The 15611-nt window shown below is 36.5% G+C and overlaps 1 protein-coding gene and 1 long non-coding RNA gene across 6 annotated transcripts in view; both read left to right on the top strand.

Annotated features, from left to right (window-relative positions):
• Positions 1-15611, top strand: part of LOC124116001 (trichohyalin-like) — a 72790-nt gene that overhangs the window by 19650 nt on the left and 37529 nt on the right. For 4 of the 5 annotated variants that reach the window (XM_046477196.2, XM_048393457.1, XM_046477213.2 and 1 more), the window contains exons 4-10: positions 9834-9918; positions 11137-11334; positions 12220-12309; positions 12559-12633; positions 13308-13391; positions 13575-13791; positions 14301-14449. In XM_046477196.2, coding sequence (XP_046333152.2) covers positions 9834-9918; positions 11137-11334; positions 12220-12309; positions 12559-12633; positions 13308-13391; positions 13575-13791; positions 14301-14449 — 898 coding nt within the window. The remainder of the gene's footprint in view (positions 1-9833; positions 9919-11136; positions 11335-12219; positions 12310-12558; positions 12634-13307; positions 13392-13574; positions 13792-14300; positions 14450-15611) is intronic. The other variant, XM_046477204.2, reaches the window with a different exon arrangement.
• On the top strand, positions 565-6604 carry LOC124126952. Its single transcript, XR_006859854.2, has 3 exons — positions 565-1181; positions 2331-2401; positions 5896-6604. It is a non-coding gene; the product is annotated as an uncharacterized LOC124126952 (long non-coding RNA).

The following is a 15611-nucleotide window of genomic DNA, read 5'->3' as shown; positions in this document are numbered from 1 at the left end:
TACAGTCCAAATGGAACAGGGGAGGATATACCTCTAGCATTCCAATCAGATAGGTTGAATGTGTAGCGGTTTGGAGGAATCCAAGTAGGGAGGTCAGGCACGGCAGCCATCTTGTTTTTTAAAAGAAATTAATCAAGTTTCATCACATTTCAGCTTCATTGACAGAAATAAGAAGAAGATACATGCTTATGAAGAATGTCTTAATAAAACATTATGCCTATTCTTGTGTTGTTCTCTTTGTTATTTCACCATGAATAGAATGTTTATTCAAGTATGCAGCTTCTTTTGATTACCGGGTATGTCAGCTTTTTGCCAAAATGGCACCATCCAATCTTCGTACCCTTGACGTTCAGGGTAAAAGTAGGAGGTGTGCCTGGATTCACATGACAACAATATTTATATCACATGACAGATGGAAGAGTCTATTTTACGACTATGACCTCGTTCTGGAGATCGTGGCGGGAAATTTAAACAACAAAATCACTCAAAGGTAAGTTTACTCAAATTTTCTGAGAAAGTCTTAAAATGGCGGGAAAACGAATAACTACTACACATTTCAAAACTATCTAGTTTCAAAATTTCATAAATAAAAAAAATAAAAATGCTAAGCACACCTACTATTTTTCAAACAAAGTTCCATCGTTTTTCACATCTAGCAGCCGACATGACAGCCGACTCGCAATCGGACAAGTTTATTGTGGAAGGGGACAAAGCTTATGATGGCAGTGTCCCCACGGACAATGTAACAGGTAATCCCCTTTAAAAACTTATATTAAGTAGAATGTTGTTAATTCTTACTAATACGCTTCCATTTTAATATATGAATGAATGTTCTTTGATGGGGGAACAAATATTAAGATTATAGAATTTCTTGCTCTCCCCCATCTGTAATATTGAATTCGCCCAAGTGTTTACCTTGCTGTCGCCTTCTGTCGTAAATCATGACAATCAACACATTCCAGACTTCCTGTGTTCATTCACATTCCTAAAATTTCCTTCACAACACCACTGCCATCGAAATGTTATATTAGGAACATTTTCTGTTTACATTTTATCCTAATTAGACCCAATTTCCATCACAGCGGTGCAGACAGTTCAGTCGCTGACCGAGTGGGCTTGGTCCGCTGTGGGGGTGTCAAGGGAGAAAGTGCAGGACTTGCTGACACGCCCTGACTTAACGGGTAGGACTATCTCGCTTGTAGACATTTTAATTTCTAAAGAAAATCAACATACATTTATCGTTGTGATAACAACATGTAAAATTTTATTTTTATGTACAATGAGATTTTCATAGCAGCACATATACCCGTATCAGAATGGACTAATCCACGTTTCATACTACGGCTGTTTACAACTTTATTAAAGAAGGCATTTTGTGTGGCTTTTCATGTCTGCTTACCATCTTCAAATATTTAAACGATAGCTCTTTTAAATGAGATCATGTCAACAAGATTCTGCAATTTGCCAGTGAACTGTCGACTGAACTGCTGTCATAGAAACATGAAAACTATTCACAATTTCACTTCCGGTTTGCTTCGTGTCCGGCCGTCGTAGTCTTACTACATTAGTCTTAGATGAGATTTTTTCGAAGATTTGCTTTGATCTGACAACTTAAATGATAAGTGGCTGAAAACTTGTTAGTTCATAGTATTTACTGTGCAATTGGAAGAAAATGTTGTCAATGTATTTTTATATCTACAAATAAAAGAAATGACCCCGCGAAAGGGGTGATGGTCAAAATATACTGATCAACAAAAGCTCCTGTGACATTGAATAAGATTTAATGCAAAGTTACGTTTTTATCAAATCTGAAACAATTTTTTAAATTAAATTTAATTGAACTTAATTAAAAAATATATGAAGAGTCATTACCAAAATTCCCATTAGATTCTAGATGATTTAATTATGTACATCCATATTCACCAAACATTTATAAATCTTATCAGAGGCCATACAACAGATAGTCTCTTATTTATTACAAGTATTTGATTATCATCACTTTGATCTGTGCAGATTTAACATTACATTTATTAAACTGTTTGAAAAATGTTGAATGGTCCTAGTGTGTGACAGTGTGTGATAATATTTTGACTTTGTGTATAAAAACTTATCCTATCTCACTAGTAATTATGTATCCAACAGTTGGATGGAGTGGCGCAGAAACCCAAGCCTGTAAAAGACCTATGAAATATTAATGTGATTAGGTCAGGCAAATATACTTTTCCCAAGAATATAATATTTTATCATTACTAATTCTTGAATAGCTTCTTTTTATCTGCCTTGATGCTGAAATGGATATAAGTTCAAATGGTTCCAAATATGTGTTTCAGATGACTGGTCACTGGAGGAGATCAGCCAACCTGTCTTCCGCTCCTTGGGATTCTGGATGCTGGTTTGCCAGGTGATAGAAGACAGCCAGCACTTCACATTTAATACCAATTTGACATGTGTATTTGAAAATCTTTTGCAGTCATGCAAGTGTGTACGGACTTTCCTCAGGAAACTCCGTAACAAGTGTTGCTATTTTTCCAAACGTGATTGGAACTTTGAATCTTTAATGTATCCAATTGTTTCTTTACCTGCTGATGAGTTCCCTCAAATTTTGAGAGAAATTGGTATATCTGAACAATGGCTTGAAAACCCTTTGCCTATTGATGTTAATCAAAACTCTGTAAACAAAGCTATTGTTTGTGCTCTTCGCACATACAAGATTCGGAAAAATGTTTGTTATCATAAATGCTCTTTGTGGATAAAATACATTTACAAGTTGGACAGAAAACCTAATCCTCATACACTGAGGTCTCAATGGGATTTTATTCACAAAAAGAAACAAAACTTAAGTTGCCATATAGAGCAACAAGAAATATTTCTGGGATCTAAATATGATCCTGTTGTAGCTTGTCCTGTGTCTTCTGCCTCTGAATCCATGCTTGGTTCCAAAACAAATTCTAATGTGAGGCAATCAGAATCAATGAGAACTCAAAATGATAAGCTTTTAGTTGAAAATGAAACTCTCAAGAATCATATTCAGTCTATTACCTACAAAAAGAAGAATGTATCATTACAGCTTTATGAGTGTGAAAAGAAAGTAAAATATCTTGAATCACAGCATCAGAACACTATTGAGAAGATCAAATCTTTTTCAGTCAGAAATGTTAATAAACGAATAAAGAGGAAACAAAAGAAAATTACAAGTTTATTATCTGAAAATAGTCAACAAAAACTGAAGCTAGCATCTATGATGTTAAAATGCAGAAAAATCCAAAACCGTTATCAACGACTTCGTTCATTAAAGACCTACTATCAAAACAAATCCATTGCTCAGAATTCACAGGTTGACAAATGTAACAATAAAAGTGAAATACTAGAAAGTAAAGTGAAGGAATTGGAGTTGCAAAATGCTGAGTTAAATATGTTGATTGGAAGTCTACAACCAGAAATTGAAACATTTAAAAATGGCAGTTATACAGATGAGGTGAGAATTGTGTGCTATGAACTGTTGAATCATGGTGTTGGTTCCAAACACATCCCAAGAATAATACAGACAGTCTTAAAAAAACTTGCAAATATATCTGTTGAGTTAGAAGATTTGCCTAAAGCTACATTGCTGAAGTATATGTCAACTGAGGCTGGAATCATAGCTAAGACTATAGCTGCAGTTAATATTAAAAATGCTAATGTTTGCACATTACAGACTGATGGTACCACAAAAAAACACAATAAATATGTAAACTTTATTTCTACAACTAACACAGGGCAAACGTTTGGCCTAGCGTTACAGGATCATCACAGTGGAGACGCTAAATCTCAGGTGGAAGGATTAGAGCTTATGTTAGAGGAACTAGCTTCATGCATAGACGATAATGAAGAAAAGGATCCCTTTGAAGGAAAAGAAAATATCATTCATGACTTTTTGGTGAAGTTTAAGAACACAATGACAGACAGACATGTAGTCAATAAAAAATTTGTCAAAATCATTGAACAATGGCGTTCCAGAATATTACCTAAATATGTTTCAAACTGGAAATCACTGTCGACAGAAAAACAGAAGGAATTGATTCAAATTAATGATTTTTATTGTGGATTTCATTTCATATTGGGTCTCCAAGATAACTTTGAGACTAACATTAAAGAATGGGAAAAGGTAGAATCTAATGGAAATAAAATTGGAAGGGAAGAAGGACTGAACTGGCACAGAAAAGGTAGTGCTACCCTTGAATTTATTAGATCAACTTGTACTGCATTTGGTAAGGATGCCTGTGAAAAAAGTGGGAAACCAAAAGAATTCTTTGAATTCATTGAAAAGCCAGTTCTGTTAGATTCTTTCAGACACAATAGATTTAATGTACCATTTGTAAATGCTTCATATGCATATTACCACTTACAGGATATGCTTAATTTCATTAGCACCTTAGGCCCTGATAAAAACAAACTAATGAAAGCCATTGAAATAGATGCTAAAGATAAACTAATTATTGCTGGTGTCCGGGCTATGGGAATTCTGGAAAGACAAATTACGACGCCACTGATGAAGCTAATGGTTAAAAAAAATATTACTGCAATAGATGTCTCATACTATTATACTATCCTTCACAGTTTAATAAAAACATGGTCAAGTGATCCCTCCGAATTACTGGATGGAAGTTCATGTTTATTTAACAATATTCCACCTGTTAAAGATTATGTTTATGACAGTTTGTACATGAATGTTGAGGAAGATATTCAATCTCTAACTTATCAAGCTCTCTCTGTGGGCTGCACAAGTTTTCTTGTCGTAACTGAGCGTATGCTCAAAGACCATTTACCTGGTGGCAGATTTCATTGTCCTTCAGCAATTATCATTCAGGAAACTTCAGGTGTTCCAAAACATAACATTGCAACTGAAAGATTATTTTCAGGCCTTGATCGTTTAATACATAAAATGCCAAATGCAAACACAATTGGAATTGAGGGAATTTTACTTTGGTCACTGAATAAAAGTGTGGACTATCTTGACTCATTGTCACCTGCAGAGAGAGAAAGATTAATTGGAAAAGCCAGGTCAGCTGCACCAGAAATGCTTGTTAAATACAGAGAAAGAAAAAGACTTATTAAACAAAAAATAAAAGAAAAAGTAAAAGAGAGAGCAGAGAAACAAGCTGCTAAGGAAAATCAAGCAATACAAAATAGACTGTCTATCATCCATAAAGTAAACAATTTGTATGGTGGACCAATCAGTTTAGTCTCTTCTTTGGATAGACTTTTAAATGGATTAACAGAATTAAGACAGTTGTCAATTCTGAAAGATTTAATTAAATATGAAAAACTTATAAACTATCAAAAATGTTTCATTAAGCTTTATCAATTTCAGAAAGACAATAAGAAGTTTTCTAGTATAGAGCTACGTACAAATTTAGAAATTATTCTGAAAGCTAGAATTGGACTTTCAGTTAATGTGTCTAATGTAAGTACTAGTACTTGTACTACTGGTCCACCTGTTTTACAGGGGGAAAAAAGAAAACAACCGCCATCAAATGAAACTTCAACTGAAACCTCAACAAAGAAAACAAAATTACAAACTTATTCATACTGTTATTCATTTAAAGAAGGGGATTATGTTTGTGTTGCATACAATGAAGGGTGGTTTGTTGGTGTTGTCCTCAATATTTGTTCTCAAAATAATTCTGAAAAAGCAAATGTCAAATTTATGAGATGGAAAGGAAGCAGTCTTGTTTGGCCACAACCAGAAAATGTTGAAATTGTTGAAAATAAATATGTTTTTTATTCTGGACTTGATATCTGCACTTTGAACGGAAGGTTATACTTCATTAGTGGGGAAAATAACCACCAAAAACTTGATACATTGTATGAAAATTATAGTGATGAATTTTTCACATGATATGTTTCTTGTTTCAGTGACCCAATCCTGACCCAATGTCTTTCGTTGTTGGAGCCCTCCCTGCATTCATACCGGTAACTCAAGGGATGAGTCTACTGTGTGTTCAGTTTAGATATCAGCTAAAATTATCTAAATTGGAAACATGGTATGCTCTTCTCTTACAACAAGTAACTGTTGTCGAATAACATTTCCCTCATCCTTTTTACGGACCCAAGCTTGAATATTTATTTGGCAAGATTAATCATATATCCTCCATGCTAGATTTATAAAGATTGATAAAGACAATGCCTCATGTGAACTAATTCCATGATGTGCGAAGCACTCAAGCTCATGTGAGGCACTGCCTTCATCAGCTGACTAACGTCAACAAAAACAACTTATTTTCTGATATAATGTTTTTTGGTTGTGGGGTATATGCCTCAAAACTTAAGGAATTAAGTTCCTTATCAGACATCAAACTTGTGAACTGGTTCCCCATGTCCTGAATGAAATATAAGCAAGGGTTGATTTTAGCTTGTTGACTACTATTTGTATTAATAAGCACTCTTGGACATCACTTTGCACATGTGATTATTTATGTTACAATCATGAATACATTCTATGTGTTGGTGTAAACTGTTTAGTCATTGCTCTGCTTTTGTAGCTATATCAATGAATTATATATCTCTAGTGATTCAATACTGAACAACAGCGTTAAAAATGTGAAAACTGTGATGAGAGAGTATGGCGGTGAACATATGACAATGAAAATGTGAATAAAACCAATCAAAACTGCATATCAGCATTGTGTTTTTTGTACTTCAAGAAGAGAGAAAATCTCATTACTTGCAGTAAGTAATATCTTGCTGTATCCACACATGGAGCATTGAAAGATGTACATGCCTTCCAAATTTCATAAAGATATCTTCGTTTTTAAAAAAGTTATGTTCATTTTTGTGCATGTCATTGAAGGAACTCCGATCATCGCTTGGTGCCACATCTATATTCAGATGAAAAATGATAAAGTCACATTTTTGTGATGATTTTTTTCAATGATAAAGAAGGATTTAATTGTTTTTAACTTTATATTTTGTTAATATATATTATTCTTGAATCACATTAAGAATCTTAAAATGATAGTTAATTGTCAATGCATTTCTAAGACCATACAAAGTGTGGTCATTTTGGCTATTTTTGCCCTTATAAATGGCTATTTTGCATTTTTTTAATTGTAATTATTAAATGTTATGATACAATCATGGAGCTGATGATATATGGTTTGGTTGAGATTTTTATTTTCAGATGAATGATATATTAAAAACAGGAAAATGCCTTTTCAATTTGTTTTCCCGGCCCCTTTTAATCCTGAAATATATGCATACTCAATGGCGGCCATTTTGGAAAACAAAATGGCCGCTTTTTACACCCCTTAAAACAGCCATATCTCAAAAAGTTTTTGACATAAATTAAAATGGTAAAGTGTTTTTTATTCATTTTAACATGAACTAAAAGTTGATGTATAAACCTGAATTAAATTATGTATGAACAAAATTAGCCTGACCTCCCTAATCCAAGTCAAATGGAGTTTCTTAACAACAGAACATGTTGATGTGTGTTTATAATGGCAATTGTAAGGGAAGATATTAATGGGTACAGCATTATTGATCTAATGGTGGACAGTTAGCTTTGACTAAGCTCTGCTGGCTTGTTTGTGTGGGTGTGTCATGGAGACAGGCAGACATGTGTAGGTGGGTACAAAGCTCTGTCAACCATGTCACCATTTCTGTATAGATCACCTTACATCAGAACTGAGCTGAATATCCAAGCAAACAAGTCAGTAAATACCATTGACTGAGTACCTTGAACCTTGCTGATGACTATATCATCATCACCTGTACAAGTCCGACAAACTTAGTTCCCAATGTAAAAATATAACTTTGATTTCATATCTAAAAATAACGTAAATTATACATATATATATTTAAATAGATATTAATTGTTAACAAGTAAATTTTATCGATATACATCAAAGGAATACTATTTGTGCCAGTTGTATTTAACATGCTCTGAATTGATACATAATGTGATAAGTGGCCTGGTACGTGGGAAGAATAGGATCATCAGACAATATTAATATTGGCCTGCATCCAAGAACCAGTTTATACTTACAAAATAAGTCATCAATACGTGTTAGGACAACAACTACTCAGCATAGTCAGAGAGACTATCCTGGTGCTTACAATGGGACGGAGCCCAACTGACATTCTTCAGCTGCGTGTATTGGCATAGAATATCGTAGGCTTTGTCTGGCTAATGTTTCACCAACCTTGCTATATGTCTTAAAATTTGTCCTTTGGAGATGAGACCCATATTTTTAAGGAAAGGAGAGTTATGAGCATATTCCCCTAATTAACACATCCCTACTTTTTCATTTTGACAAAACATTCTCTTGTGGAAAATATTTGAAAAGTAAACTAGGACATTTTGTAGCCTGTATTTATACTGTGTGAGTTGCCCTAATGTGATGCACGTAGAATACGTTCTCTAGATTTGCTACTGTTGCACATGCAGCAAGTTCCATCGCGAACTGATATTTACAATGCATGGAACATGGCTCTTATTATTTCCTTGGGTTGAAAATTAGTATTTTGTCAATTACTTGCACGTTGGGAATATGTGCTGACCGGGTTATAGGAAATATAGAGCCCTGAACAAGGATATACATGTTGACCTGATGGTTATTTTTTGTCAAAGGTACATCTAATTACTTTGAATATGAACATTGTTAAAGGTTACCTGCTGAAACAACATTATAGACATATTATTTTTTGAGCTTGTAAGGATTATGGAAATTTCTGTTCATTCGTGAAAAATAATGGCACATTTGCATAACAGAATGACATCACAGATGTATTTGAATATAGAGCATTGATTTGTCTGATCCAAGTTACTTCACAGCCTGCTTTGTATTGCCATTATTTATACAGAACTGCTTCATAATGCATTAAAATTATTCCCTATTCTTTAAGTATGAGACATGTATACTTCAACATCTGAGAGGGAGAGGGAGAGGTGCCTTTTTGCCTGAAGTGGTGCCTTTTGCTATTTGCTGATTTTTGGCATTTTTATTTTTCTCGATTTCCATGGACACAAATTGGACTTGGTCTCAAGAGGTGGTTTTGGATTTCGTTTCTGGAGCACAACTCAAAAAACGTGAAAGACTTTTCATCCAAACCTGGTACATGTATTAACGAAGGACTGAAGTGGTGCCTTTTGCTATTGAGGAATTTTTCAAAATTTGATTTTTCTCTTTTTCCTTGGAAACATGTTTGACTAGCTGAAACAGAGGTAGGTGTTGATTCTGGAGCAGGACGAAAAAAACTATTCGACATTTTTATCCACACTTGGTACATGTATTAATCTTGGGCTGAAGTGGTGCCTTTTGCTATTTAGGAATTATTTTTTTTAAATATTTTTTTCTTGTTTCCATCCCAATTCCATGGCATTGTTTTGATAGCTTCATAACTACTCTTGTATACGGATAGACAGATTAGATAGAAATTCTCTCACCAAGTTGGATTTAAAGTAACAGTCAGATGTTTGTTCTTTCAAATTTGTGGAGGCCGGACGGATTTGTCATCTTCTGATGACTCTTCTTTTATTTATTCATCATCATCTTTGGACATTGTTAATAAATTTCTGAAAATGAGATACTGTACATCTCAAAAACTTCTGTGCCAAATACTTTACATGTATGTTTCCATTCATATGGTTTTACAAAATATTATGTTGATGTACACTACCCCTTCAAATCACACAGTCAATTTGATGTGAAAATTCTCTTTAACTTGCAGCCTCACTTTCTCTACTTGATGGCTGAAACTTTCAGCTGGACATTTACCTGGTGAGCAGCACTACCTTGGCACTATGATTCCATGTTTCAATGACATTATGTTGTGACGTGCATCTGTTTCAGCGTTGGAGCTGATGGTGAGATGGCCCAGCAAGACTTGAACAGCATCACATCTATGGAGACGGATCTTGATGATGAAAGGGAACTTGTACGTCAGTTTGCTATTCACACTTTTCATCAGCTGCACAAAGACCACCTACATGACACACACATAAAGTAAACAAAGGGGATCATTAGTCAGTATCTATATCCCATTATTTCCTGTAGTAAAGTCATACATAATACACAATACTTTTGAAAGAAACTACAGTCAAACACGGTAGTAGTGAAGTTGACGGGACCTACATAAATACTTCGAGTTATCCGAGGTTTGACACAACTGGTTTGGTTTGGTTCTTTTTTAACTCTACACTCAGCATTATTCCAGCTATATGACGGAGCATTATTCCAGCTATATGACGGAGTTCTGTAAATAATCGAGTCTGGACCAGACAATCCAGTGATTAACATCATGTACATCTATACACGCAGTAGGGATACAATGACATGCATCAACCAAGTCAGTGAGCCTGACCACCCTATTCCGTAAGTCGCCTCTTACGACAAGCATAGTCTTTTACGGCAAGCATGGGTTGCTGAAGACCCATTCTACCCCGGATCTTCATGGGTCTCGACACAACTAAAATAATATATAGTATAAAGAAGAAATGCAAAGGTTTTTACTTTGAGACAACCGTAAGTTTGACACATCAAAGTTCGACACAACAGTGTTTGACTATAATAGACTTTTAGGGAGATGTTTTGGGTTGTGATGGTATATCCTAAATAAGTGCATGTTCTGTAGTTTGTCATGTCATATTTAACATTTCCCTGTTATCATGTTGTATAAGAAACTTGAGCAATGACATTTGATCTAACTCTGTGAACCAAGGCTGGGCAAATATTAGAGTTGACCAGTGATGCAGCCCAGAAATGCTTCACAAAAGTTCAACTTACACAAGGCATAAATCTTCCGTGGCTGTCTTGATAATTTTTCCATTTGAGGGTCTCACTACAAATGACGTGGCTGACATGGCTTGAATATAATCACACAATATGACAGTTACTTTCTAACTCTTATCATTTACCTATTTACAGTTTAGAACCTTTATTTAAGAAGGTGTGTTTAGTCTAATGATTGATGAATAGATGTACTATTCACATTCAAGACAACTATTTGTGATATGGACAAACTGACAACCAGTGTTACACACATCTCATTGAAAATACTATTCTGTGTGGAAGTGCTCTAACTGTCAGCAATTGAATCATTATGATTATTGATTGCAATCCTCCTGATGAGTGATATATTTACTATGACTTGCAGCTGCTGCTTCGCTGCCTGGACGGCCTGATGAAGACGTTGGTGGTGAAGAAGGACATCACAGAGGACTACTACAGGACGTTCATGAAGAGGACAGGTGAAGACATCACAGACATCAGGAAAATTGTGCACACAGAGCGGCAAGAGGCGGAGGAGGTAACTCGGTTGGCTTCAGTGCTGAACTATAGATATCCCCACTTAGTAAGTTGCTCAACAAGTTTCATTTCCATGACTCCTGCTCACATCTTTAATTGTAGCAGCTAATGCCATGCACATGCCTCAAATTAAGAAACTGAAGTTGAACATTGCTGAGCTCTTAAATGTCACCATGTTCTGTAATGTGACTGAGCTCTTGTATGGCATTATCTTCTGTATAACTGCTGAGCTCTTTCATACCTATGGTTATACTGCTGAGCTCTTGCATGGCACTATTTACTGTAGTGTTGCTGAACTCTTAGATGACACTTCCCAGGTATTGCTGTAGTGTTGCTGAGCTCTTACATGTCACTTCCCAGGTATCTGCTGTAGTGTTGCTGAGCTCTTACATGACCCTTCCCAGGTATCTGCTGTAGTGTTGCTGAGCTCCCAGGTATCTGCTGTAGTGTTGCTGAGCTCTTACATGACACTTCCCAGGTATCTGCTGTAGTGTTGCTGAGCTCTTACATGACACTTCTCAGGTATCTGCTGTAGTGTTGCTGAGCTCTTACATCACACTTCCCAGGTATCTGCTGTAGTGTTGCTGAACACTTACATGACACTTCCCAGGTATCTGCTGTAGTGTTGCTGAACTCTTACATGACACTTCCCAGGTATCTGCTGTAGTGTTGCTGAGCTCTTACATGACACTTCCCAGGTATCTGCTGTAGTGTTGTTGAATTCTTACATGTCACTTCCCAGGTATCTGCTGTAGTGTTGTTGAACTCTTACATGACACTTCCCAGGTATCTGCTGTAGTGTTGTTGAATTCTTACATGACACTTCCCAGGTATCTGCTGTAGTGTTGTTGAACTCTTACATGACACTTCCCAGGTATCTGCTGTAGTGTTGTTGAATTCTTACATGTCACTATCATGTGCAATGTTGCAGGAGGCCAAGAACAACAGCAAGCTCAGCACGGACCCCCAAGCACTCGACTCTCACCTTGAGAACCTTCAGACACAAGCCAGTAGCAAACAGGTATACAGACAGTTTAGATGGGCATGGATGTGTACAAGTGGACATGTACATGTGTTACTTGTAGAATGCAACGTGTGATGATCACCTGACCTTTCTGAACAAGTAGTTAAAGGCTTTTTTAAAACAATCACATACATGTATCAAATGTTTACCAGTTGTCTTACTGACAGATTAATTCTGTCTATTTCGACATGGAGTATTAATGGTTACATATAACACAAGTACACACTGATAACCGTCTTTGTTCAGAACCGACTGCAGAGAGAACAGAGAGAGAAGATGAGACAAGATCTCATACGGTCATCTGGAATGTCGGAAGCTGAGGTAATTTAGATGTCCGCTACTTTGTTTGAAGACCACCCAGTACAGATAATATTTTGAGCAATGGAGTATTTACTAGTTTGGGGAATTTGTTAAAATTTCATGATCAATCACTGGTTTCACAAAACCAATCGATTATCCATCATCAATCGATGATGAGTTCAGTGTTCAGAATTCAGATACTTCCCTGACTTATTAAAGCAAATGACATATTCAGCAACTGTTGTTTGATTTGTTAATGTCTTATGTGATGACCAGTTAACATAAACATGTCCATGACAAGTAGTCAGTTTGTCCATTATTCACTTCATTTGTGTACATGTATCATGTGCTGCCTGCATTCCATAAGTAAATACAGATCAGTAAAGAAATACCTTAACACAAGCTCACAAGGCTGCATTATTATATTGTTGTTGTTCTTTGAAGCATTGGTGATTTATTTTGTGTAGACTGTATTCGACTGTCAATGTAACTGTCCCAAATATGTTTGTGCAAGTGTTTTGATCTATGGCTTTTTCTATGAATGCTACATGTACATCAGATGTTCATTACCTAATTGTGGCCAGGTATTAGATAAGGCCTCCTTTGTTTGTTTCCCTTGAGGGGTAAGGTTAAAAGAAATGTCATACTGGTACTTTTTTTCAGTGCTATATATATATGACATTGATGTTGTCCAGGTGGAAGCCCTGATGGAGAAGCTGATGGGGCAGATGGGAGCACTGGAAGAGAAGATTGGTGCAGAGCAAGCCAGGCAGAGAAGGGTAAGCATACGTCTCTCTCAACATATTTTGGCAATGCTGTAGCAGATATACAGCATATATGGAAGGTCAGGTCATTTAAATAATCACTTATATATCTGGGAAATTTGTACCCTTGTGACATGATGAGTTTGCTGACTCTCCCAACAAGACATATACAGCCCAGATGTCCTGTGTGTGTTGTAGGCCCTGCAGGAGCGGCTGGCCAAGCGGCAACAAGTGCTGGAGTACAACAACATGCAGGCTGACAACCAGAACCAGGATATCAACACCCAGGTCACAGTGCTGGCCGACATCCTCACAGGCCTTGTAACTGACAAGAAACTGGCTGACAAGCAGCAAGAGGAATTACTGCAACAGTACCGAGAGGATGTAGACAATGTTAGGGCACACTACAATAAAGGTAACACCCTTCAGTCATCAGGGCACACTAACTTTCAAATCTCTGTTCATAATTTACCGTTTACCGGTATGTCTTTCTCTCAGCTGCATTCTGTGCAAGGCACTTTGTACACTTGACTGCTGCAACAGTAGGACAACACCTCAAGCATGGCGGTATTTGACTATTGACTGGGAATTGTGTTTTGTGGTCACTGCGGGCATACTTACAAACCTAAATAAGGTCATACAAGAATCGATTTCTACAATCATGAATGGGATTCCGAATTAATATTGACGCTTGATATGTCATTTAAATTGAGAACTTTTAAAGCTTTTGTTATTCTTAAAATTAAAAAGAAAATGCTTAAACATTAACATGTGTTTTGAACTGATATATAACAGATGGATAACAAACTGTGCTCAACTTGGACCTTTATTGGCTATGCTGAAAATATAAGATTTCTTGCATCTCAGAAACTGCTTTGCCAAATGTAGTTAATTCTGTAGTGAACTAGTTTGATTGTGTTGTAGAGGCAGTACGTCAGCAAGAAAGTCTGGCTGAGAAGCTACAACAACGACGACAAAGACGCATGCACAAGCTGGCCGAGAAACAAGCAAAGGAGAGGGCAACCTTTGTCCACACATCTGACAAGGGGGTGTCAGCTACAGAGTTTATACAGGTAACCAGTCCAGCTGATGCCATATTCACAAGTATGTCTGTCCATAATGTAATTCTCCACAGGAATAGGAGGCTCTGAGTGATAGATGGAAGAGTATGTATACCCTTCTGCATGTACAGCAAGTATAAAGACAAGGAAGAAAATGTACATATTTTATATTTATCCTGCATTACTCCTTAATGCATCTACTGCTTACTTTATGACAGAAACAGAGCTGTGAGATGGTCTAGGCTGAAGGAAAAAGTTGTTCCATACAAGTGTGAAGTCTGAAGCCCGACCCAGCACAGCTACCACGTGACCCATGGAAATGGTGACATCACATATCTTCATATTCCTTCTTGTCACCGGACAGACATGTGTCTACTTTTAGTCCTCAACATTAGGCTTTAATTTTGTGGATTGCACTTTGCTTCCATGTAAAATTTCGTCTCTGACTGGTGGAGTATATTTTTGTATAATTATTATGCTTTTATTTGTGTAATGATATATATGAAATTCATGTTAAGAGACTGTTGTATTTTTCCTTATTGTGGTTCCATCCACCATCTTGGATTTGAATACTTGTCTCTCTTCTATAGAATTCGAGGCAGTAGTTTCATTTTCTTTTGCTGGCTAGGTATTTATATTATAATTACCTATAGCAGCTAGTTGGCTTTTCAAGTGTTTTATGTTTGTCTTTTGATACAATAACCTATAATTTTTAAACTTATCATATCTCACTCTGTGCATCTCATACTCCTTCTGCCCCTTGTGTGGAAATGTCCCAAAACAAAGTTTCCAGCTTCTAAGCTCATTTTGCCCATACACCCATTGTATCACCATGACGACCACCTCCAGCAATCAGAGCACACACACGAATCTCATGCAGCCTGCTGGACATGACACCTGACACCCTCTGCCTCATCAATCTCATTCTCCTCCCCTTCCTGTGGAGACGTGTTATATTTTTGAGAGAATATTTCGGTCTTTACTTGCATCAAAATGGGCAAAGATCAACCAAAATGTCCGCGATAATTCTTCATCGGTGGATCTGCACAAATTATGTTGTGACTGTCAGGGGGTCTGCAAACCAGGTTTCCGTTGTACAGAATGTTCCCATCTTTCCAAAGAGGTGTTTGCAGAATATCTTAGGAAATGTCAGAAAAGGAACATTGATCGCAGA

Source organism: Haliotis rufescens, unplaced genomic scaffold, assembly GCF_023055435.1.
Source record: "Haliotis rufescens isolate VD_foot unplaced genomic scaffold, xgHalRufe1.0.p SCAF_12, whole genome shotgun sequence".
Lineage (NCBI taxonomy): Eukaryota > Metazoa > Mollusca > Gastropoda > Lepetellida > Haliotidae > Haliotis > Haliotis rufescens.
This window is presented reverse-complemented; position numbering and strand designations above follow the sequence as displayed.